The 23,538-nt window shown below is 41.4% G+C and overlaps 1 protein-coding gene across 1 annotated transcript in view; it reads right to left on the bottom strand.

Moving 5' to 3' along the window:
* LOC115577017 (aryl hydrocarbon receptor-like) overlaps positions 1 to 23,217 on the bottom strand; it is a 63,319-nt gene extending 40,102 nt beyond the window's left edge. The window contains exons 1-2 of the mRNA XM_030409773.1: positions 22,768 to 23,217; positions 12,033 to 12,220 (exon numbers count right to left, since the gene is read on the bottom strand). Of these exons, the coding sequence (XP_030265633.1) occupies positions 12,033 to 12,220; positions 22,768 to 22,826 (247 nt within the window). The 5' untranslated portion in view covers positions 22,827 to 23,217. The remainder of the gene's footprint in view (positions 1 to 12,032; positions 12,221 to 22,767) is intronic.
* Positions 23,218 to 23,538: the final 321 nt, after the last annotated feature.

Below are 23,538 nucleotides of genomic sequence, written 5' to 3'. Positions count from 1 at the left end.
TTTTCTGGCAAATTCATACAGATTCAGCTCCTCATTTAAGACAAGAACATCTGATTTAACCACTTCCAAACAACTGTCTGGCTAGCTTGCCAAAAAACACAAACAAGCCTCAGCAAATAGGCCGTACATCATTAGAAAGCTCAGATTCTCGTGATTCTAGTCATGCAAACCAGTTTAAGATCAAACTACATCAGCAAAGCACAATCAACAAACAAACAAACAAGCTACCAAACTACCACATACTTGTATAACGTGTCTGTGTGTTTCAGCAGTGCGTCAAACTCAAAACAAACACTGTCTTCTCTTATTCCCAAATGTCCACAAGATTTATTACACAGGTCCCCTTAGCTACTAACATGCCAGCCTCAAGATGATTTATTTATTTTTGTAACTATTTTATCAGCACAAAGTTAGTGTAAATGTAAAAAATGCCCCTGTTACTCTCAGACGAGGGTATTCTGAGGTCGTAAAATGACATTTTTTTGCCAGACACCACAGTGTTTCCTCAGAAAAACATGTGTTCAGTGTGATTTTCAGAGATATTGTTATTAAATTTGAGTTAACACCATGTGATACTGTATGATGTGGACCTGTTGTGTTTTCCAGCTATTAGGGGAAGTTAAAAATCAGCTTTTAACTTTAAAAAAGCCTAAAACCATTCCTGTACTCCAAATGATGCAACAACAGCTCTGAATTTACTTTGGACTGGACTGCGATAGACGATTGGGATCATTTTAAACACATTTCCAGGAATAAGAACAGGTTAAGTATAAAAATCTGGTTTAACACAACAAACAATAATCCAAACAGTGCAGAGAGAGAACTAGTTCCCTTCACAAAGTCAGCTTTCTTTCAGGTATGACACTTTTCATGCCTGCGTGTTTGTTGTTGGGATGTTTTTTTCCAGGTTTGTGAGGACAGTTGAGCGAGACGCAGATGCAAATCACACATTTGCATAGTGGAGATAGAAATCTCGACGAGGCCGAGTAGACGCTACTCACCTTGAGCGACCGATAGAAACAAAAACACGATGACCAACATGATTTTACTACTACTACTGCTCATTATCTGCCCCTTCAAAGGTGGACCTGACAGGTGTTGGACAGGAGACTTGTGGTTAAAAACAGTGAGTAAGTGTTGAGTCACACATGAAAGATGGGGGACGATTCATTGTTTGCCAGCTTCATGATTGTTGTCTCGGCACAGAAACAACATTGTGGCACGAAAACAAAGTGCGTCTACCGGTAAGAGATGATGTCACAGATAGGAGAGAAGGATACTGTGATGGAAAGAGTTGGACATGTGTGATGGATTCAAAACGCCTGGATGTGGAGGGATACAGAGATGTTTCCTATAACACACATTCAGCGTCCTGTTTAAGTTTGTTTACTCTCTGTGTCTATAAGATTGTCATAAACAAAACACATCTAGTCTGACATCACATGTTTCTCTGAGCTTGTTGTTGTTGGGAAAAGAGCAAGAGGTAAAGCTGACTGCACTGAACAGCAGAGAGAGGACTTCATTACCCAGAATTCCAACTACTAGCTGGTTTCAAACCGGTGATTTACTGAATCAGGTTGCTCTGCTGAAACTTAACAAAACATCATGGCTCCTAAAGAAATGCGTAAATTGGTTGCGAGGAATCAAGAGCCATCAGCTACGCTAACAGGAAGTCACTATAGCATTACAAGCTAGCATAACAAAAATGAATACAGGAAGTATTTGTTTTGTTCAAGTCTGCAAACATGGAGGAATGTGTTTTAGTGTTAAGAATGCTCGATCGTCGGGTAATCCACAAAACAAATGAACAGAAAGTGTCACCAGACTTTGAGTTTGTTTTTATGCCGACGACACCATCCTGTTTGTTAACAAGCTTTCAGAAGCACATTATATATATTTTTATATATATATGAGACATTTAACTGCAAATTCTGTCTACATGTAATTTTTAATCTATTTATTGCCCTTTATTCTTTTTACTGTTCACGATCATTTCATTAATACTTCCTTTATTCATTTCTATTCTCTCTCTTTTATATCTGTTTTGCCTGTTTTATCACTTTTATTCCTTTTACTTGTAATCACTCTTATTGAGGTTTTTAGTTTTAACATTTCCTGTTCTGCCTTTTTGTTTTAAGACAAGACGTCCTTGTGTTTGGCTCGACTGTTCAGTGTTTAATCTGTAATCACTGTCATCCTGAACTTCCTGCTTTTGCTTGATGGCACTTTTCAAAGATAAAGATAAACTAATATTTCTTGTGCCGAGCCGTGAGGATAGCATCATTTAATCGACACGTCAAGTAGTCAAGAACATGCAGAGGAACAAGTCGTCTCTCTTTTGTGACCTGTTTTAATTCGACTCCATTTATTAACTACTCATCAGCGCGCAGCTCAGTCTGAACAGCTGCTGCTCTCGAAGACGCTACGTCTTTTTTTAAATGTGTGAGTCTGTTAGACGTCTGCATGGCTCGACTCACTTCCTGCTAACTGTGACTTGTTTTATGGTTTCACTGTGAATCAAGGTTACATATGTCGCACATTTAAACGGAACTATGAGCGCGTTGTTTTACTACTTTTGACGTAAATTTGACGTAGAAGCAAAGGAAAAGTGAGCAAAGAAAAAGCTGGTGAGAGTAAAAATATGAAGAAGTGGAAGGTACACAGCCTGCGTGTTTCTGCTTATATCTGCACACACACACACACACACACACACACACACACACACACACACACACACACACACACTCTGGTCTTCCCCAGATGCCTGGGCAGGTTTCTACACGACCGCCTGTCTGCTGTGTTTTGACTGCGCTCCTCCATGCAGAGGGTCTGCAGGTCCGATCTTATCACACTGGACCCACTGGAGACATCCCAGGACTTATTCCAGGACCTTTCAAGGACATCCCAGGACAAAAACACTCCCAAACACAGACATGAAATCATTGATAAACAACCACCTTTCTGCTCGCTGATTCGCTCGTTTGTCACATGTCCCATCCCTCACCTCTTTTCTGCTTTATTCCACGTTGACAGAACCGGTCTGTTGCCGTGTTTTCCAGGTCCCTGTGTTGGACTTTGTCTCCCCTGCCAATACAAATATTGATGCTCGGATTCCACCGACACAAACCAGTTCTCGCTCTCTCACTCTCTCTGTTTCGCTTCCTCCTCATTGAAAAATAACATGTACGCCAGACAAAGACAACAAAACACGGAATATGAAAACAAATCTGAACGTGGCTTCAGCAACAGGTAGTGCTGCAACAACCAGCTGATGATTAATTGGTGAAAATTGTAAAAAAAACTGTAAACTTTAAGATATACTGTGAGGATCACATCACCTAAAAAAAACTGCAATATCATTTTTAATCATAACGTCCAGCCCAACTTGAAAATTATTAAAAAAACATCCAGCACATGTTCCCAGAGCTCAAGGCGGTGTCTTCAAATCCCACGTTGTGTTGGTTTAACAGTCAGAGCCCATAAACATCAATTTTATAATGATATGTGTGTGGCATTCTTACTTGTTAAATGACATCAGCAATCAATTATCTGAATTGCTGTTGACTAATTAAGTCAGCATGTGTGGTGGAAAAGAGAAAAACAGACCAAAAGTATTAATCTAACGTTCATGCAATGCTTTCTTTTACCCTGAAATCTAACCTAAAATGTACTTTTAGGATGAGATGTTTGAATTTTGAAACAATCTCTGACGACGTGACACTTTAAAATGAGATATGTAGATTATATAAAAGAAAAGAAAATGATCCTGGGAGTGTCTGGACCTCTTCCATCCCCTGTTTCCTCACCCACTGTTTGACTGACAGGCTGATGCGAGGCGCCGACAGACACAAACCGGTGTTGGCGTTCGCTGTTGTCACACAGTGACAGTGACATGTTAAAAAAAAAAAAAGGAATCATCCCCAGAATAGCAGCGAGACGAGCTGCAGATTCACTGCTTGGCAGGCCTAACCGCCATCAGGAAACAGATGCCTGGTTTTACTGTGTTTGGTGGACCTGCCTGTGTCCTGAGGCTGGAGGAGGCTAACTGAAGAGCTGCCGTGGAGCTAAATCCAGGCCGGGACGCTGGTCAGGGGAAGTGTTTTTGGCTCCAATCGCAGGTTTCACACTGGTTGTGCAGCTCCTGGAATATTAGGGACTTTCAGAGATGCATTACAATCAGGTCAGAGGTCGGATCAGTCATTTCCCTGCTGGTAGACGTGAGCAGATTTGGGAAAGTCTTGAAAAGAACTTGATTTGGACGACTGCCATTACTTTAAAGACCTTCCAGTAAGTTTTGTTTCAGTATTATGGGTTTGGCCTTTTTAAATAAACTGTTTTATGGCCTCTTCTCTTTATATGTGAATGAAAACAGATACATTTGCACAAACATTGCTCAAAATGCGCTTCCCTGTTTCTGATAATTTATGGCCTAGAAAATAAATACAATCAAGTTGTATAGTTTTGAGAGAAATTCTTTGTTTATGACTTAAAAATCTAATATATTTGCGTTTTTTGTCTGGTTTGAAGACAAAGCAAGCTTTATGCAAACATCACCTTGAAGTTTGGGACCTTGCAGCACATTTTCTTGACCACTTACAGACATTTTTTAGACATCACGATTAATCGATTATTTGAGAAAATAATAAAAGATCAATCAGTCTGGGATCTCAGAGGTTACATAGACTTTGACGAGCTGTATGGAGCCATTTTTTTAATGTTTGTTTGAATGTTAGTGTCCAGTTACTTCAGTTGTTAAGGAGAATGCTGCGACGCTATTTGACTGTGAAGCTCCAGAAATGTTTTGTGGACTTGACATCAGACTGAAGTTTCATTTTAGGACTTTTTGTCCATGCTCAAACATTAAACTTGACTTGACAAAACAACCTCCACTCGAGGTCTATTAAGCTAAATGCTGAAGTGTGCAGTCGCCCTTACAGCACGGTGACCCTCGACCTTTACGTCCTCAAACATTAAACAGGTCAGAGGTCAGAGGGTTCAGAAAGAGGAAGCTCGACGAGCTGTAGCAGCTTTAATCTGCTGGGAACACTGACAGAGGCTTGAAACTGAAAACACATCTGGAAAACGCATGCAGGAGGAGGAGGGGGGAAGGGAGAGAGAGCGAGAAAATACTGAATGTGTAACAAAGAAAAAAAAACAAGTGTGTATACATGCATGTATGTGAGTGTGTGTGTGTGTTTCCTGAGGCCCAGCGGAGGAGGGAAGTTCAGCCGAGCTATTATAAGACCACAAATTACGGCTCTCTACAGCCAGAAACCTCCTCTGCTGGGGCCTCATCAACGGCACAATGAAGACTTCACTCCTAAAACCAAACGCATCCACTCTGGAAACATGTCGCAACCTCAAAGTCAATTCAAATTCGTCTCCGGATTCATGAGAAACAATTTTTCTGTGGGCAAATATTTCAATAATGAACAAAAAGAGAAAAACGTCTTTGTCTCTACAAGCATTTTTTACCTGCGTGTGCAGGCGGTGCAGACGCTGTTTTCTCATTTCTTGTGAAACACATCAGCCTTCACTTTCACACCTGTCATTACCAGCCGCCTCTCAGGTGCACTAAAGCTTACTTTATCCATTGTCAGCCAAGTAAACATCCCCTCCCACATAAATGATATGGCAGAAAGACTCAACACTTCAGAACAAAAAGCAGTATTGTCTTCAGGGACTTACAGTCAGAGTCTGTGCTTCATTCTTGATAAATTACGTTGTTTTTCTCTTCATTTCAAGTGTTTTTTTACTATTTTTAGTTTGCTTAGATTAGATGTAGGGCTGCAACCAACAATTGTTTGAATTGTGAAACATTCTGCAGATTATTTTCCAGGATTAAATAATAAGTTGTTTGGTCAGAAAATGGTGAAAATGTGAATCAAATGTGCCCCCGAAGCCTTAAATGACATCCTTTCTGTGGACATTTTGTGTCTCTCTGAAGTTGTTTTGTGGTTCTCTGTGGACATTTTGTGTCTCTGGATTTGTTTGGCTTCTCTTTGTGGCCATTTTGTGATACTCTGAAGTTGCTTCTGTCTCTTTGTCGACATGTTGCATCTCTCTGAAGTTATTTGCTGTCTTCTAAAATACTTTCCATGACAAAATGTTCATTTTAAGCACTGTTGCTTATGTAATTTCTAACCTACGTGAGTTAAAAATACCTTTTTCAGTCAAATGAAGACAAAGACAGAAGAAAAGAGACAGACAGAGACACTGAGGCTGAAAACAGAGCTGTGTCTTAACATGAAGGAGATCTGGTTGAACAATGCCGGTGTTGTGAGCGTCGGCCATGGGATCGAACCCCCGGGCGTTTCCCATCGGCCCATCGGCCCGTCGGCCCGTCTCGCGGCTCAGCCCAGGGGGAGAGACGGCGACCAGAGGACGGACACAGAGCGTTCCTTTCTCAGCCACATCCTGCTGCATCAACGCGCCAGCTTTGGCCTTCCCATGAGCCTTTACACTCCCGGGTCGTCTTTGTTCACTGACAGGCATGCTGGGAAATTTCAGCACCAGACAGACTCTGACTGGCCTGTTTGGTAACGCCGCCATCACAATGAGGGATTCACTGAGACCACAGACACTTTTTGATGCTGTGAATGTCTTAATGTCTGTTTCAACTCCTCTGAGGACCAAACGACGAAGAAGATTTTATCACTTTTTGTGACTGTTATTGTGACAATCGACAAAACCCCAGATGTATGTGAATCACTGAAAAAGAGAACATCTGATACGTAGGTGGTGACGCCAAATACAGGGTCCAATTTGTACGAAAGTTGATTTTGGAGTCTCATTCCCAACTCGCCAAATGCTGACCTTGGGGTTTGGCAGCCAACCCGACCTAATATCCTCAAAAATACACTTTCTTCCAATTTGGACCTTTAAGTTGTATTACTTTACCTTTGTTAATGAGAGGATTTAACCAAAAGCGAAGTTACTTACTCCACTTTGCCCGAGTCGACCATTTCTTGTGAAATCCAGTCCGGCGAACAGGCTCGGACCCCGACAAGTCAGGAAGTGGCTTTGATATTCTTAGCCCTGACTGAGCTTTTCCAACCTTGGCATCTGGGAAAATGCGCATATTTTCCATGCAGAAAATACAACATGTGGACAAACCCACGTCATACAGATGCTTATTCATATCTTTAAGTTCTAAAAATGTCCAACAATGGTCTGAAAACTGTATGTTCTGGATGGCGGCTGAGACGGAAAGCTCGGTATCGTCTATCATCTCCCAGAGCACAGACATGAACATCTCCTTTGTGAAGCTGTCCACAGGCTTCACTGTCTGCTGTGTGTGGCCTCTGTGCCGTCCAGACGCTGATGGCAGCAGGAGTCTCTCAATTAGATTATTCTTCATGAGGAATTTGGATGAACCGCAAGACCTCCAAGGCTGAGAAAGTCTGGTGTTTGCCAACAAAGCCAACAATGCCTCCGAAACACAGGCCAACCTTTTTATCCACCGTGATTCGAGAAAAAAAAAAAAACACCAGACAACGAGCGTTTCAGAATACAATAGGACCTTCTAAATGGATGGATGGATACCTGCCAGACTTTAAAAGCACTGAGATACAATATCCCAGACTCCGTGGTTGATTGTGGCTCTAAAACATATTTGCAGCTGTGATTTGGAGATAAAATGTTTTTAACACGGAAAGCAGATTAAAGCATTGGTTGAATACTATCAGGGTGAAAGAGCCAAACTCATCACGAAGCAATGACGCAGGACAAATTAATCCTCGTCGTCAGTATCTGACCAGTTGGGGAATGAGCCTCAGCAATCAATTATTTTACAAGTTGGACCTTTAAATAATTTTGGTTCTGAAAGACTACTATGTTCAAAAGTTATGTATAGGCTATACGAATGTTAAAGAGAGGAATGGATGGATAACTGAGGTAATGTTGGTAAATTAATTCTTGGTTGGTCAAAGCAGAACAGATCTCTTACTTTATGTTCTTTGGGAAGTCTTTTGAAACATGATTATTGGGTCTCACGCACTTCAGGTTGAGAAGACGGCTTCAATTTAACATACAAATCTTGAGTTGAGCAGCTGTGTTGTATCTGTACCAGTATTACCTTTTAAACCCTCTTATAAATCTCAGTTTTATAGACTTGCTGTTACATGATGTCTTTTTATTTTATTGTCTTCAGTATTGTTTTTTCTAACCTCTGTCGTTGTTCTTTGATCTCATGGTGCCCTCTCTACTTTTAATCATTTCCTGACTCTGATGTCTGCTGTTTAAAGTGCTTTGCAGACTTCAATGTTTTAGAAGCTGCTTAATGCCACAATCAGATTGAGACACAGAGAGAAATAATGGACTGATAATTATTATTATTATCGTTATTATTATTAGGCTGGAGATATTGCATTGTCTCAATCAAATGTCCTATTTCAACAAAAATAGATCAAATTATGGCAGCAAAATGATCTCACGAGAAAGACACACAACGTTTCCTGCAGACAACGGCTAATTGAACTATTAAAAATAATCAAGAATGATAAAAAGGTACTAGGAAATGAAGGAACAACTGGTTCCAGTAAAGAAGACAGAGCACATATTCCTCTCTGGATCTAAAACGTGGACGAGCAAACTTGTCATTACATGATGAAAAAGTAAAACCTCAAAAGCAACAGTAATGAGGACTTTTTAATACTTACAAAAGCCTCAAATGTGGATAATCACATCCACCACAATGCACTTCAAATAGTCTGATGCATGCACTAAAAGTCAACCTTTGAAGCATTTCAGTGTGTGTGTGTTGGAGAGTTTCATGAATGCATAAAGCCCTGAGTTGTCCCGGTGCAGGCCCTGCCGTGCGAACAGGCCTCCCTGCTGTAACAACAAACTGGACTCCTGCGGCGTTTGTTTGAGGTGGAGGGGGGTTTGAGGTGGGGGCGGAGGGCTTGGACGAGCTGTGAACTTCAGACGTAGGAAAAGGTTGAACAGTTGAAGGAAAAGGGGCCCCGGGGTGCTGCAGGGGCCGCCACAGGAAATGGGTGGGGCTCAGTGGGAGGGAGAGTGACGGATCATCGCCAAAGAAATAGGTGGCTTGGGGAAAGAGGGGTGTGGGAGGAAAAGCTAGATCTCTGTTACTAGTCCTTCCAACATGAAGCTTAAACTAAGTCAGATAACTACTGTTCAACAAGCCAACAAACAGACCAAGAAACCAACCAACCAGCCAAACAACAAACCAAACAACCGACAAACCAAACAACCAGCCAAACAACAAACCAAACAACCGACAAACCAACCAACCAGCCAAACAACAAACCAAACAACAAACCAAACAACCGACAAACCAACCAACCAGCCAAACAACAAACCAAACAACCAGCCAAACAACAAACCAAACAACCGACAAACCAACCAACCAGCCAAACAACAAACCAAACAACCGACAAACCAACCAACCAGCCAAACAACAAACCAAACAACCGACAAACCAACCAACCAGCCAAACAACAAACCAAACAACAAACCAAACAACCGACAAACCAACCAACCAACCAAACAAATTAAATGTCTTGCTTTGTACAAACAACTGTCTAGATGTTGCCGACTAATTTACTGTTGATGAGCGATCAATCAGTTCTTGTTCCTTCATCTTGAATCTCTCTCTCCCCTGTGATTCCCCTTCAAAGTAAAAGCACTACTAAGTGAAACTGTTGGAACCAACAACCTCGGCCCACACTGACAGTGCAGTCTGAAAGTAACCAGACCTCCCGACGCTGCCTCCAAACGCATTTGTTCAACCGACACTAAGTGACCAGCGCTGCCAAATAATTGATGACTGCAAAGCAACAGGCTCTGCTGTCTGTTTCCTTTGGCAACAGGTCGAGGCTGTTGGAGGACGAACACTTAAAACTCTTTTTTGTTTTGATGAGAACAGTTTCTACAGATTTTACTGTCTCACTGCACAAATAGACCATAACATGCCTGCAGGGGACTGATAGGCTTTTTAGTCAAGGCCAATGACTCATTTGACTCATTGATTACTCGCCAGCAGCTGAGATTTCTGGCCTCAGCTCTGTTTCAGAACAAAAACGCTCATTGATTCCAGTAATGAAGGCCTAATTCTCAAACCTATAAAGTGAACGCTAGAGCAGTTTTATTACTCCAGAACTCAAGACTGGAGATATATCACCTTTTCGCTAGAGGTTCTTGTTGGCTCTGTGCTCGGATCACCTTGTTTACTACTTTATGTTGGAGGTGATTCATTATTGGTGTCAATTATAGACAAATGACAGGATGCTCAAATTTTGTGAAGTACAAAATAGTAACCACCTATTTGTCTTAAAAATGTGGTTTATCGGGAGTTTTTAATTCCTCATCTGCTCCATTCAGAACTCCATTTGAAAATGTATAAAAATCAAATGAGATAAAGATAAACACGCCATGCTTACACTGACTGTACTGGCGCTCATACAGTTTGTTGGTTGGAGCCATCAGCTTCATTCTGCCAAGTTTTTCTCTGTTAATCTCAATCTGTAACTGCAGTTGTACAAGTGTACATCTACCTCACAATGAATACTTGAGTAAATGAGTTCTCTTCGTCTACTTTACACCACTTGCTGAAAAGGGGCTCGTCTCCAAATATACAGTAAGCCAGAAGGGCCAGATTTCACAGCCCTGCACTGATATAGCCTCTCAGCTGCTGACAACCACACACCCCCACCTCCCTCCACTGTAAATAGGGACCTTGTCTTTCAGACTGTCTGGGTCTAATGGCCGCTATTTTCAAAAGAGAGGGCAGAACAATATGAGGAAGTTCGCTGGAAACTGGAAGAACTTCACTGAGCTAAAAGTTGACAGAAATATGGCGAAATTCACTTTTATGAAGAATAATGTGGGTTTTTGCGCCATCCTTGGCACTTCTCTGTAACTGTTAAAAAGATTTACGGTCACATTCTGAGAACAAACAGGCTGAGATGATTAGTAACCATGCAAGCTTGGTCTTGTAATTCAGATGAGTCCTTCATGTTAAGAAAACCATTTATTCTAATTCCCTAACAATTATTCAAAGCCAAAACCTAAAACCTTTATTTTATACATTATTTTGCATTGAGTTTGGTGCAAAAATATCTTACTTCCTGTTTCTTGTATATGCTGTGTAAATCTCTGAATTATCTTGAAGTGTAAATGTAAGCATGATATTGCAGTCTAAACATTTGCCCTTTCACTATTTTCTACTTCCAGTATCAGCCACAAACAGACAAAAGAGAAATTCAGGCATGGCTGGTATCTCCCGGCTGAATACGTGCAGCAGAGAGTGGAACTAAACCTGCTAAAAATAAAATAGAATAAACAACTTTCACTCACTAACAGTGTGTTTGATTGTTGAGTGTATTTTAGTTTAGTTTCCATGAACTGGGTTTCCCACAGGAAACTAGCAGAGGTGGCATGTGCCCACAAAAACCCCCCCCAAAAATTATGTATCAAAAAATTATTCTGTTACCATGAAGATTTACAAACAAACAGCGTCCAACTTCCTTCCTCACTATAATTGATTGAGCCTTTTGCGTCTCACTCATATAAACACAGCTTTCCTGACATTGTGATACTCATTAAAGCAGCGATAATCAATGATTTTGTAATAACACTGTGGCAAAAGAGAAAAGAAAATAATAAAGCAGCGTCATTTTGTAAATAGCCACTGTTTACTAGCTGTTCAGCAGCTAACAGTGGAAATACACAGTCAGAGATTAGCTGCTAAACACAGTGGAGCATTTAGCAGCTAAACAGACAGCTATTTCCCTCAGAAATTGGTGGAAGAGACCAAAAACAGAGCAAAAAGAGAGCAAATATTGGGCTTAGTGTAGCAGAAAGCCTTAAAAGTGGCATGCAACAAAACAATCATACCAATTGCCTCCCTATCTTTAGGTACAGCATGAAATGTATTGTTAAGCTATATTTGTGTACTGTACAACTTTATAAAGAAGGCAAAATTCTCTATCCAGCGTATGACCTTGTTCAGGTGACTCAGTTCTTGGTGAAACCCTGAGGGAAAGATCCACAGCTTGTACACTCACCGTTGAAGAAGCTCTTGACCTTCAGGTATCCGACGCTGAGGCGGAGCACGGACAGCTTGTCCAGCCGAGCCCTGACCTCCTCGGTGAAGGGCAGCAGGCTGGTGAGCTTGTCCAGCTCGCCATTGAGCCGGTCTCTGTGGCGTTTGGACGGGTTGGACTTGGTGCCATCGGGGGGTGGGGGTTTTGGGCTGCGGGTAAAGGAAAAGAAGACAACATTATAACTTTTAGGACATTAGAAAGGTGATTATAATGGAAAGATTTACACACTGACAGGACAATCATACAGAAATTCATCCAAACTGAGAGAACTTTCCCAAACCTCAATTCACTTTCTGAAAAGGTCAGTTTCCCGTGAGAGATGACTGAGTTTGGGATTCAGAAAGGTCATGACGACTGTTTCAAACTGACTTAATGTTAGAAAAGTGATGCTGCCTTTTTAGAGATTTGAATTGTATAATTATGTTATTGTACAGCCTCCTAATCTTCAGCAACTTTTCCACTCGGGCCGAGTTGTTTTCCCTCACAGCTGCTGGATGTCGGGGAGGTTTGCCGAGTGGAAAACAACGGACCACCTCGACTCTCCAGAGGCAACACAGCAACCAGCTACCTGCTCCATCCACTGTTGCCATGGGAACCAGGTCTGCAGCCTGATGCCACCTGTTCTGTTCCGAGGACTTGTTTATCACCTGTGTGTTTCTGTCAGCACGCCTCGGCCAGATAAACACGACTTAAAAAAAACTGTAAGAAATGATTGTGAGGAGGATGGATCTGAGAGTTTAATGTCAAATGTCAATGTTAACGGTCACATTTATTTACATCTTTTTATTAGTAATATCTTACTGATTTTAAAAATGTTCTAATTAACTGTTAAATATGTGTACTGCTGACTTAAGTAGGGTTGGACTACATCTGCTCCAGTGTTTCTAGTTTTCTGTGGAGAGTTCAACGTGTTTGAGAGGCTTTTTTCATCCTGACAGAGGGAAAAACTTAATTAGTGATTTTGTCTTCTGTGTAGTCGACTCATGACACTGGACCGGGCTGCACAAAGACATTTGTTGTCTAAAATGTGAGGATTTAGCTGCCAGTCTTTGTCATTGTGTACACAGTGAAGTGATTACATTTGGAGTCTGGACGAGCATCAAATAAAATAAATGTCATCTATTTTACAGTAATTTAATGTAATTGTCACACTAACAAATCTGTCATTCACATTCCTCATTTTTTAAATACTAAATATATACAAGGTTTGAGTCGAACAGCGTCCCCTCGAAACACAACAGACAATAGATCTTTCCCATGGATTTTTTTTGGTGTGATTAATGTCTGTAAAACGCTCGTTTAGCAAATGACAGACTGAATCACGAGAGCTACAATAGAGAGTGTCTTTTCATGTCGTTTCTATTGTTATTTTCACCGGCTGGCGACTCGGCGCAGGATTCAAGAACAAAGGACGTGTTAAAATCTGACAGGAAATGTGGAACTCACTCTTGATGAGGTCGCCATAATGCAACGCTTTGAACAATGAATTTGCGTTGAAGTCATAGGCTTCAAAGTCCTGCAGGGTTTTTGGCTGAGGGAGCTAACAGCTAACGGAGCTAATAGCTTACAGCGGAGCTAAACACACAGCACACCGTTTAACAGTAAACAAATGCACTTAGTTTGGAGGTACTTTGACAGCTAATCAACAACTAGCACTGATTACAACACAGTAAAGAAATAACATTTTGATTTCAAGACACTTCTGTTGAAAAAAAATACATGTTACAAACAAGTGTTTACTGCAATCTCCATCTAATATCATTTGTAAACCCACATCTATCTTAAAACAGCAGGATGTGCTGTTGCAATAAAGACAAGTTAGGACTTTGTGACTCCTGCTCCTCGCTCACAGTTGCCTGATAAGACAGTTTGAACTTGTGTAACGAGGTAAACAAACCCAGTATCTGTAACTGAACTCTGGTGACCGGCGGTAAACCCGGCAGCTTCTCATCTCTAACTCAAACCAGACGGTCGCCGGCCGCACAGAAGGGCTTTTCTTGTTCCCAGGGAAGGTGTGAAGCCGTGGAGCACCTCAGACGCTGAGATCTGGTTGGTTTCAGGCCGCCTGGAGCTCTGTGGTGATTCTCACATTCACACAGTTTAACCTCACTCTGATATCTGATGTTTCTCACATTTGAGGGTGAGTTTGTTGCTTATTTTGGCTTTTTTTTTTTCATATTTTCACCGGCATGCTGCTGATTTGAATGTCTCACATCTACGTCTTCATCAGAATAGAAACAAGAGCCGGCTTGAAGATTCTTATCTATGTCACACAAGTCATCCTCACTTCTGCTTTCCACTTAAATGTTCAACGTTTCCAGATTACGACGTGACTCATTTGTTGATTTCTGGATGAATGAATGAATCTTTGAACTAACAGCTAACACACTGTACTCTGAGGTTGTCACAACCTTTTGATGGGACAGTTTCAGTAAACCTTAAAACTTTTATGCTTACATTTATGATCTTTAGGCAGCATTTGTTACTTAACATTTACCCTAAAAAACAACTAGGATAGAGAAAAATGTGAGTAATAAAAAGCTGAAAAACCCCTCACACATACTGCCTTGCTCAAGGGCACAGGAAGTCCTCCCAATCTGACCTGGCAACCAGCAGCCATTAAACACAACACGGCTTAAATATAAGACAGCAAGTTGCAATGAAAAGACGAAAAATGTGAGATATCGTTTGTTTTTTGTTTTGTTTGTTTTTATTATGAGAACTTAGTTTCATTCTCTCACAGCTGAAGACTTCCTGCTGTAGTTTGTCTTAAATGATAATAAACAGAATATTTGGGGTTTTGAACTGCTGCTCAGACAATAAAAGTTATTAGAAGAACTTGTGATGGGCATATTTAATGATTTTTATAACTTTTTGAGCCAAAAACTGATTCCATTAAGCCTCAAAGTCTTCTGCAGATTAACAGAAAGCCCTAATAAACAATATTGGAACTTCTCATGAATTTCAGCTGGTCTGCTTACAGTTATTTGCTCGCAAACACTTGAGCAGAGCATCTGGTTGCAGTGGGAATTGAACCTGTGACCTTCCAGTTACAGGTCGGTCTCACACAGAGCAGCTGCATGTCTGCTGCTTCTCAACTTAAATCAGCTTCAGATGTTCCTGCTGATGACTCCGCCGGGGATTCTCAGGTCAGGTGAGGCCAATCGGCAAGCTAACTCTGTGTGTGTGCACCTGCATACTTTCTGGGCGCTGTGGCTTCAACCCTGTAACCTCATATTTCTGGGACTTGAATGTGCAGACTGAAGCTGCAGGAAACAAACAAGACAGACAAAACGTTTTAGCTGATATCTAGAAAGCTAAGGCTGAATTTTAGAGCCCAAAGTAGCACATGAATGCCTCAAATATGAGCAGAATGTGGACGACAGAAAACTCACAATTTCTTCCCATAAATAGCTTTTATTGTGGTGATGCAATAACTGTAACTTCTCGTGTTGTTCACACACAGTTACAGTATTTAAGTGAAAGGAAGATCTGATTTCAACGACCAATACAGCTACAGACTGAAGACGAACCTGCAGTTGTGCTCACAAACAAACAGGAGACGTCCGCAGAGACGAACACAAGTCGAAACACTCACAGCCCGTATGGATGCAATCAAAAAGCAAAACACTGAAAGAGGAGACGTTCGGCCAAAAAACGTCATGCATCTCTGAGCTGCTGCAGCTTGTACCGAAGAACAGAGGTCACACTGACGGAAACAGGAATATAATGCACTGCTGCCGGGCTGTGGGTGGTCCTGATGGGGTCAAATCTGTGTAATCCTGACTGAGTGTTTGGTCGTTTTCCTCCAACCAAATACAAAGAAAGACGTGTTAATGAAATGTAGATAGCTGAGGATTAATTTGCCAAGCGTTTACCCGTCAATATGAAATCCAAATTCATTACTTTACAGTTCAACTGCTCCCGAAGGAACTGAAATCTTCCAAAAATGACATTAAGAGGCAGAAAAAATGATTTCTGGAGTTGATTTCTTGCAAGATTTCACAAGTTAACTGCTCTGAAAAAGCAAAATCCTGGTGAAAAATAACATCAAGAGGAAAACAACCCTTCCCTGACTACAACCTCCTGTGAATTATGTTAAATTAAGATGAAACATAACAACCAATCCTGTAACAAATACTCAGACGAAATGTGAAGATGTAGCGGCTGAAAAAGACTCATATCTCTATCTGCAAAGTTTTACAAGGCAACGCGTCTAAAAATACCACAAAGGGGAAGAACAGCCCACCCCCCACGTATAGGTGTGACTTACTGTAAAATGTGTTAAATTTAGATTAAATACAACAACCAGTCTGGTAACAAACAGTCAAAACGATAGCGAGGATGTAAAGCCTGGAAAAAGAATCATATTTTTAACTCAATAATTAGAAAAATGCAGCTAAAAATAACATTAAGAGGAAGAACAACCCCATCCTCTGACTGAAAGTGTAACCTACAGTGAAATATGGGACATTTAGATGAAAATATAACAAGCAGCTACTCAAAAACAACACGGAGAAGAACTGGAGCCTGAACTGTGCTCTGGAATATATCAGGAAATGTGGAGCTCGACGATGTTTTCATGATTTTTCAGCTGTTTAAGCTCAGAGTCTCTGCTGTGCGCTGGCTGCTTGAACTGTACCTGTAACATAAATGTGTAAAATGTGGACATTTGGCCCTGACGGAGACCTCCTCCACCTCCTCCTCCTCCTCCTCCTCCTCCTCCTCCTCCACCACCTCCCTCCTGTAAATAAGACATCTGCTTCCAATAATACTCCAGAACACGACATATCTGAAATCGAGGCGAAATAGGCTATCGCCGCATTCCTGACGGCACAACTCCCTGCAAGAACAATGAGCAGCCAGTGTTGTTGCTCCTTGCTTTATCTACCAGATCTGTCCTGGAAGGGGCGTGTGAGTGTGTGTGTGTGTGTGTGTGTGTGTGTGTGTGTGTGTGTGTGTGTGTGTGTGAGAGAGAGTGTGGGGTTTTGTTGGACTTTAAGAAACACTCCCCTGCGTTCACACAAAGGCACTTTGTCTCCGCCGGGGCAACGACACCTCTGCAGAACAAAAGAAACTAAATACGACGTTGGCGTCGGTTCCCTGCCGGAGTTATGATACAGGAAAAAAAAAAGAGCACGAGACGAGGATCACAGCTGCAGCGATATCAGGCTCGATAAGTCGATACCAGAGCTGATAGTTAATGCTCCACAGTGTGCCTCGTCGACATCTGCTTCAATTTATCCCGATTAAATTAGAGCTGCGGCGAGTTATGGATTAAGTTGTCGACTATTAAATTCACCAGCAACTATTTTTATAAACGTTTAATGGGTTTGAGTAATTCTCTGATTCCAGCTGGTTAAATGTGAATATTTTCCAGTTTCTCCTCTCGTCTATGACAGTAAACGACTTATTGATTAACGGAGGATACGATCAACTGATTTATCGACAAGGAAAACAGTAAATCATGAGCTGCAGAGACGTTTGTCTGATATTTGTCAGACAAACGTGATGCTGTTTAATTAAGGTGTCGTTTCTGGTATCATATTAAATTTGATACCAGAAGGAGTAACAAGAAGTAAAGTTCTTATCTACAAAGTAGGATGAGAAAACTAGAAATTGATGGCAAAAAATACCCTCATTTACATTAAACTGGCAATCTTTGTACTTGATCATACTGACGCAAAAATCTTCAAAATTAAACCTTAAAATGAAGCAACGGCAGCTGAATATTCATAGTATCTATCAGTATACTATCTCTATAAATGTAGTATAAATGTCTTATTTTGTCCTCAACCCAAAGATAATCAGTTTATTGTCATAAAGGAGGAAATAAACCAGAGAAACTTCACATTTAACAAGCTGTAATCTGAGATTTTTGCCCTTTCTTATTACAGCTACATCACTGTGTTTCTCTACTTCCTGGTGTCAGAACGTCTGGGAAGTGAAATTTGGGAGACTGATGTCCGTCACATGTCGGTCATAAGAGAAACAGTGCGTCAGCTGCAGCAGGAGTTCAGCAGCACGTCATTTAGACATCAGCATGACCTTTGCAGCAAAACAAACATCTAACCAGCAGCATCTGACCTGACTTCTGCTCGTCTGCAGGACAACACTGAACAGTTTTCAGGTTTTATGGGGGGATTTTTTCGTCTCCTTATTCTGATTTGTTTCCCAAATTTAAATTCTTTAGCGATTCAGTAGCAGAGACACTTCGTAAGAGTCCTGACCTCAACTAGGAACTGGTTTTCCAAGTGTATTTTATCGAATCCAAATCTAGAATCCGGTTCCGAATCCACTTATCAAAATCTGGATCCTTTCCTGAGTTTTTCATGTAATGCATGTTTTAACTTCACTCAGTCTTGTACGTAAACCACAGGTGTTCTACTGTGCTGAAAGGTTTTCACCACAGCTTTAGTCACTGCTTGGTGATAGTTGTTAACCGTGTCCTGACTCATTGTTTTTTCTGTAGCTGGGAGGGAAAACAGCCTTTGTTCCCCACAGCTGCCAAAAACATGGAAGCTACGGTGAAAACAATATAAACTTTATTCTATCATTCAGCTGCTACAGGTCGCAAAATCTGACGGGTCAACTAGCCTAAATCCAACTTAATTTTCTTTTTAGTTATGTTATTTTAAAGTGTATACATCACATTATTTATCTAAAATGCATGTAGGAACAACACTTTGATTAATATTAGGTTGCAGACCTAATCTCCCTGTTTGGCCACAGACTAAAGACACGACTGCTTGAGTTTACACAAAACTACAAGTTAGTCCGAGATGTGGCTGTTGGGTTGATATCAGAGAAGCATGCACAAAAATCTGCACTGGTGCGCCTGAAATTAAGCATTTCATTTCCTAAACAGATTAGGCTATCACAGTTTTTTGTTGCATGTCACATAAATGAAGAAAAACGTGTATTTTCAGACCGATACTTCTGCCTGCAATCATTTAGAAATTATAGAAATTAAATCATGATGCACATAAATAATGTGCTGGTGCACCAAAACAAAAAAGTGAGGCGCACCAGTGCTACCAGTGTAAAAAACTAGTCTGGAGCCCTGATGTGTGAGGAAAACGAAAATGTTACTGGTGCATGTCAGACGACATTATCGCACAATAATACATCAGCTGGGCTCTACATGACTGAGTTCGATTGCTAAAAGTTATCTGGGTATTTTACAAACTTGGAACCAGATACTGGAGCACAGACATGAACTTGACCACCGACTGTGAGCCAGTGCTGGACCGCTCTAACACTCCTGTGGCTGAAAGGGATCAAATCCCTGCAGACTCCAGCAACTGGTGCAAGGAGTGAAACCAGAACATCGTGTGTCCACATACTTTTGTCCATGTATCTTTATCCTATATGATGTTTCGGGTGTTTGTTTCTTCCCTTCCTTTCACACGCAGACAGACATTACCATAAATTTAAATGTTCTAGTTTTATGGCAGTGTAAACATGAAGGTAAACTGCCTCGGGGTAGATCGCTGAAACGCCGCCTCGCCTCCAGACTCGTCTGTGGGTAAATACACTCACACACACACATATGCACACACACATATGCACACACACATATGCACACACCTATAACTCATTGACTGCATTGAAAAAGAAAGATAAACTCCCTGAGAGAGAACTTTTCCTTAAAAAACCCATGTCGGGAGAACATGGCAGACTTATGTAACGGTTTGCGTGACACAGAACTATGTTAATTTGTGTTGAGGGAGGGAGGAAAGAAACAACCCTCCGAAAAAACACACAGAGAGACAGAAGGAAAGACAGGAAAAAAGTATGTTGTGGCAGTCGAGGAGGAGGAGAGAAAAAACACAGAGTCTCAGATTACGCCATCCTCCCTCCCTCCCTCCTCCCTCGTGGAAACATCGCGTGAGAGCGCTCTCTCTCCACGTCCTGATTATGATTAATGCAGGTAGTACCACACACACACTCAAACCACGGTTCTGGCAGGGTTCTGCCGTGGTTCTCTGCTCGGGCCTGTGGTTCTGTATGGAGCAGTTAACACTCCCGTCTGGCTTGTTAAAGTTTAAAAATCACAAACTGGTAAAATCACAGCAAGGAGGAAGACAGTGTGGCTGAGAGCAGCTCTGCAGTTCTCAAAGGGTTCTTCACAGCACCGGGAAAGGTCCACATCAGATTATTAAAGCATGGTGCTTTAGAGAACATCTCAAAAAGGTTCTTTACAGTACAGTCATGTGTCTAGAATGAACTTTAAAAGTATGTTTTCCTCAAGGACATTTCCAAAAATGGTTCTTTACAGCACCATAAATGATCTTGAATTAATTATTTGAGCGTGGTGCATCACAGAACCCTTCAAAAAGGTTCTTTATTGTGCAATGACGGGTCTAAAATTAACTATGCAGTCATGTTGCTCCAGACACCAACTCCAAAACTGTCTCTTTATTGCACCATGAATGGTCTATAATAAACTATTTTATCATGATGCATTGGAGAAACTCTCAAAACAGTTCTTTACGGCACAATGATGGCTTTAAAATGAACCTTTCAAGCATGATGCACTGGACAACATCTCCAAAAAAGGTCTTTAATAAACAATTTCAGCATGGTGCATTAAGGAACCTCACAAAAAAGGTTCTTTACTGCATCATTAAGGGTTTTGTAATTAACTATTTGTCCATGTTGCATTAAAGAACCTCCTCTAAAAGGTTCTTTACGGCATCATTAGGGGCCTATAATAAATATCTGATTAACTGCTTTGGAGGGCTTCTGTAATAAAGGGTTCTTTACAGCACCTGAGGTAATTTGCATGGTGCTTTCAAGAACGCCTTAAAAAGTTCTTGATAGCACTGTGAAGGGTCAATTAAGACCAGCAGAGCGGGACACTGCAGGTTACTGTTTCTGAGACTTTTTTCAGACCCTTGTTGTCTACAAGTTATGAAAGGTCAAAGAAGAACCATTTCATCATGGTGCTATACCATTTAAGGTTCTCAGAAGAACCCTTTGTGCATGCTGCTTTTCAGTACTTCCTTAGATGGTTCTCAACAGCTCTTGCAGTTTATACAAAACCACAAAAATACAACGCCATGGGGAAATTTTTCCAGCAGTGACAAAGATCACTGGCAGAGGACTCTAAAGGGTTCTTTACAGTACCATAGGGGTCTAAAGAGGTTCCATCAGAGCATGGAGCTTGACAGAGTCTCTCTCAGAAAGCACAAATAGGGTTCTCTGAATAACATTTTGGGCATTGTGTCTTGTAGCCAGAGTTGTTTTGGATATAGGTCGAAGGCCGTGCTCTAGAAGGTTCTCTCGTACAGTTCAGTGCTTATGAAGATACATTTGAGAACTTCTTTACAGAATAGTTAGGGGTCAATCGCGTTGGTAAGCTTTCTTGAAAGTTCCTTTAAGCACCTTAAAGTTCTCATGTAAAAGGATGTGGGCATTAACAGTTTCATAATGAGCTAAAATGGTTCTGCTATGGTCCTAACAACCCAAAGAACCACTGTTTTTGCTCCAGTATGAAGCACTGGCTCCAAAATCGGGTTCTAGAGACCCTCAGAGTTCCTTGAAGGGGTTCTAACAGGTCTTGATAAACTAAAAAAAGAGAGGAAAATGACCCTTAAAGAGAAATCTATGAAGAATGGTACCAGAGAAAACAGTTATTAAGCATTCCTCACAGAACTATTAAAGGTTCCCAAGTTCCTTCGCGGTGCAAAAATCACTTTTCTGTTGTGTTTAAAAGCCTGCTGAATGATGTTCTGGCGCTACAGTATGCAGAAGTGGTTTTCAGTTTGTGGTCTGGGGCCGTACCGGGTTCTCAAGGGGACTCCAGGAGAGGAAACAAAATGTAGTTCGCACATTCACTTTGTTTGACTCACACATAGAATCCTAAGAAGGTGGTTTGATGAGTTTACTGATGTGGGGATTGAGTCCGCCTACAGAGCACACTCAGACAAAAACTTACTATAAATAGGCTAATACATTTAAACTCAATACGTTGACTACTTTCTCCAGCATTAGAGCTCAGAGATCGTTTGCACGCCTCAGTCTGGAGAGCCCAGCTGTCTCTCATGGTATAATTAGATCTAAATAATACTGAAGCAACAGTTTTCTTTATTTTCCATGCTGGATCGGCCTGCAGTGTTGTTGGACTTCAGCACTTCACATTACCTCGGTCTGGCAAGCCAACATTGCATAACCACAAGCAGGGAAAATAGACTTTATGGCCTTATGGATTCAACTGGGGACTATGTTCCTTCTACTGCAAACGTATAACGCAGTGCAGACTTATAAGCATGTAACACAGGCTGTAATGCATCCTGACTGACTGCTGTGGAGATGTTTGCACAGCTGGAACCACCTTCAAACGAGCTATATGCAGTCTACAACGTGCAAGGTGTGATTTTAGTGCAATACAATCATCTAAAAGTCATGAATGCACGATGTTCTGTGTAAATATTTAAGGTCACATGTGTCATGCTCATTGCTGTAGTGGTTGTACTACTATGTGTTACAGTAAAAGCACATAAAGAGTCAGCAGACACGCTCAGAGCGCCTTCGGGAGTATCATATGAATATTACGGAGATGCCGAAGAGATCATAAGGTCATGAAGTACAAGAAACTCATTGTATACGCGCTTGTTGCACACCACGAGGAGACTGTGCGGATATTAATGAAACTTTACGGTTTTTTGAGTGTAGTTTGGTGCGGACTTACATTTTCTGGACCGGCTTCTTCCGTTTCTTCGCCGCGTACAGCGCCGTGTTGGCCAGCATGTTGACTTCAGAGCACACGGAGCGAGAAAAAGTGGCTTTTTAAAGTTCACGTCAACGGGTCCGAGCGTGTTTACGAGGCTAACATCCCTCGAAAAACGAGGAAACTAACATATGAAAACGTAGAAAATGTCCGTAAAATCCCCCCAACGTCCGTCCTCCGCTGGTGTCGCGCGACTGTGAGCTGAAGAAAAAAAGTCACTTTCCGCCGTTTTTATGTCGTTTTCAGACTCCAGACGACACAACGAGTCATAATCCTGATGTCCGAGTAGTTCCACATCGGTTTAACGACATTTAAGACACTTTTAGATGTTAAAACGAGTCCAGGAGGAGTTTTATATAAGTCCTCCGTCTGCGCGTCAGCCCGGTCTGATCTGACAGGCTGCTGCCGCCGTGTGTGTGTGTGTGTGTGTACGTACGTGTGTGCGTGCGTGAGTGTGTGAGACTGTAACGCGAGAGCAGAAATATTTAAGGTCGTCCAAATGTGGGCCAAGTGAGACTGAGACCGCAGCGCGGCGGGGACTGGAGGACTGCATTCCAACCAGGACGACCTTAAGACGGACACATCGCGCTTTATTATCATTTCATAACTTTATGATGACACAGAAAATTACAACTATTATTATTATTACTGGTATTATTATTATCGTTATCATTATCATATGACTGTGTGGAATTATTCATATTTCTTGTAATACAGAAATGTTAATAGATA

This window comes from Sparus aurata, chromosome 24, assembly GCF_900880675.1.
Source record: "Sparus aurata chromosome 24, fSpaAur1.1, whole genome shotgun sequence".
Lineage (NCBI taxonomy): Eukaryota > Metazoa > Chordata > Actinopteri > Spariformes > Sparidae > Sparus > Sparus aurata.
This window is presented reverse-complemented; position numbering and strand designations above follow the sequence as displayed.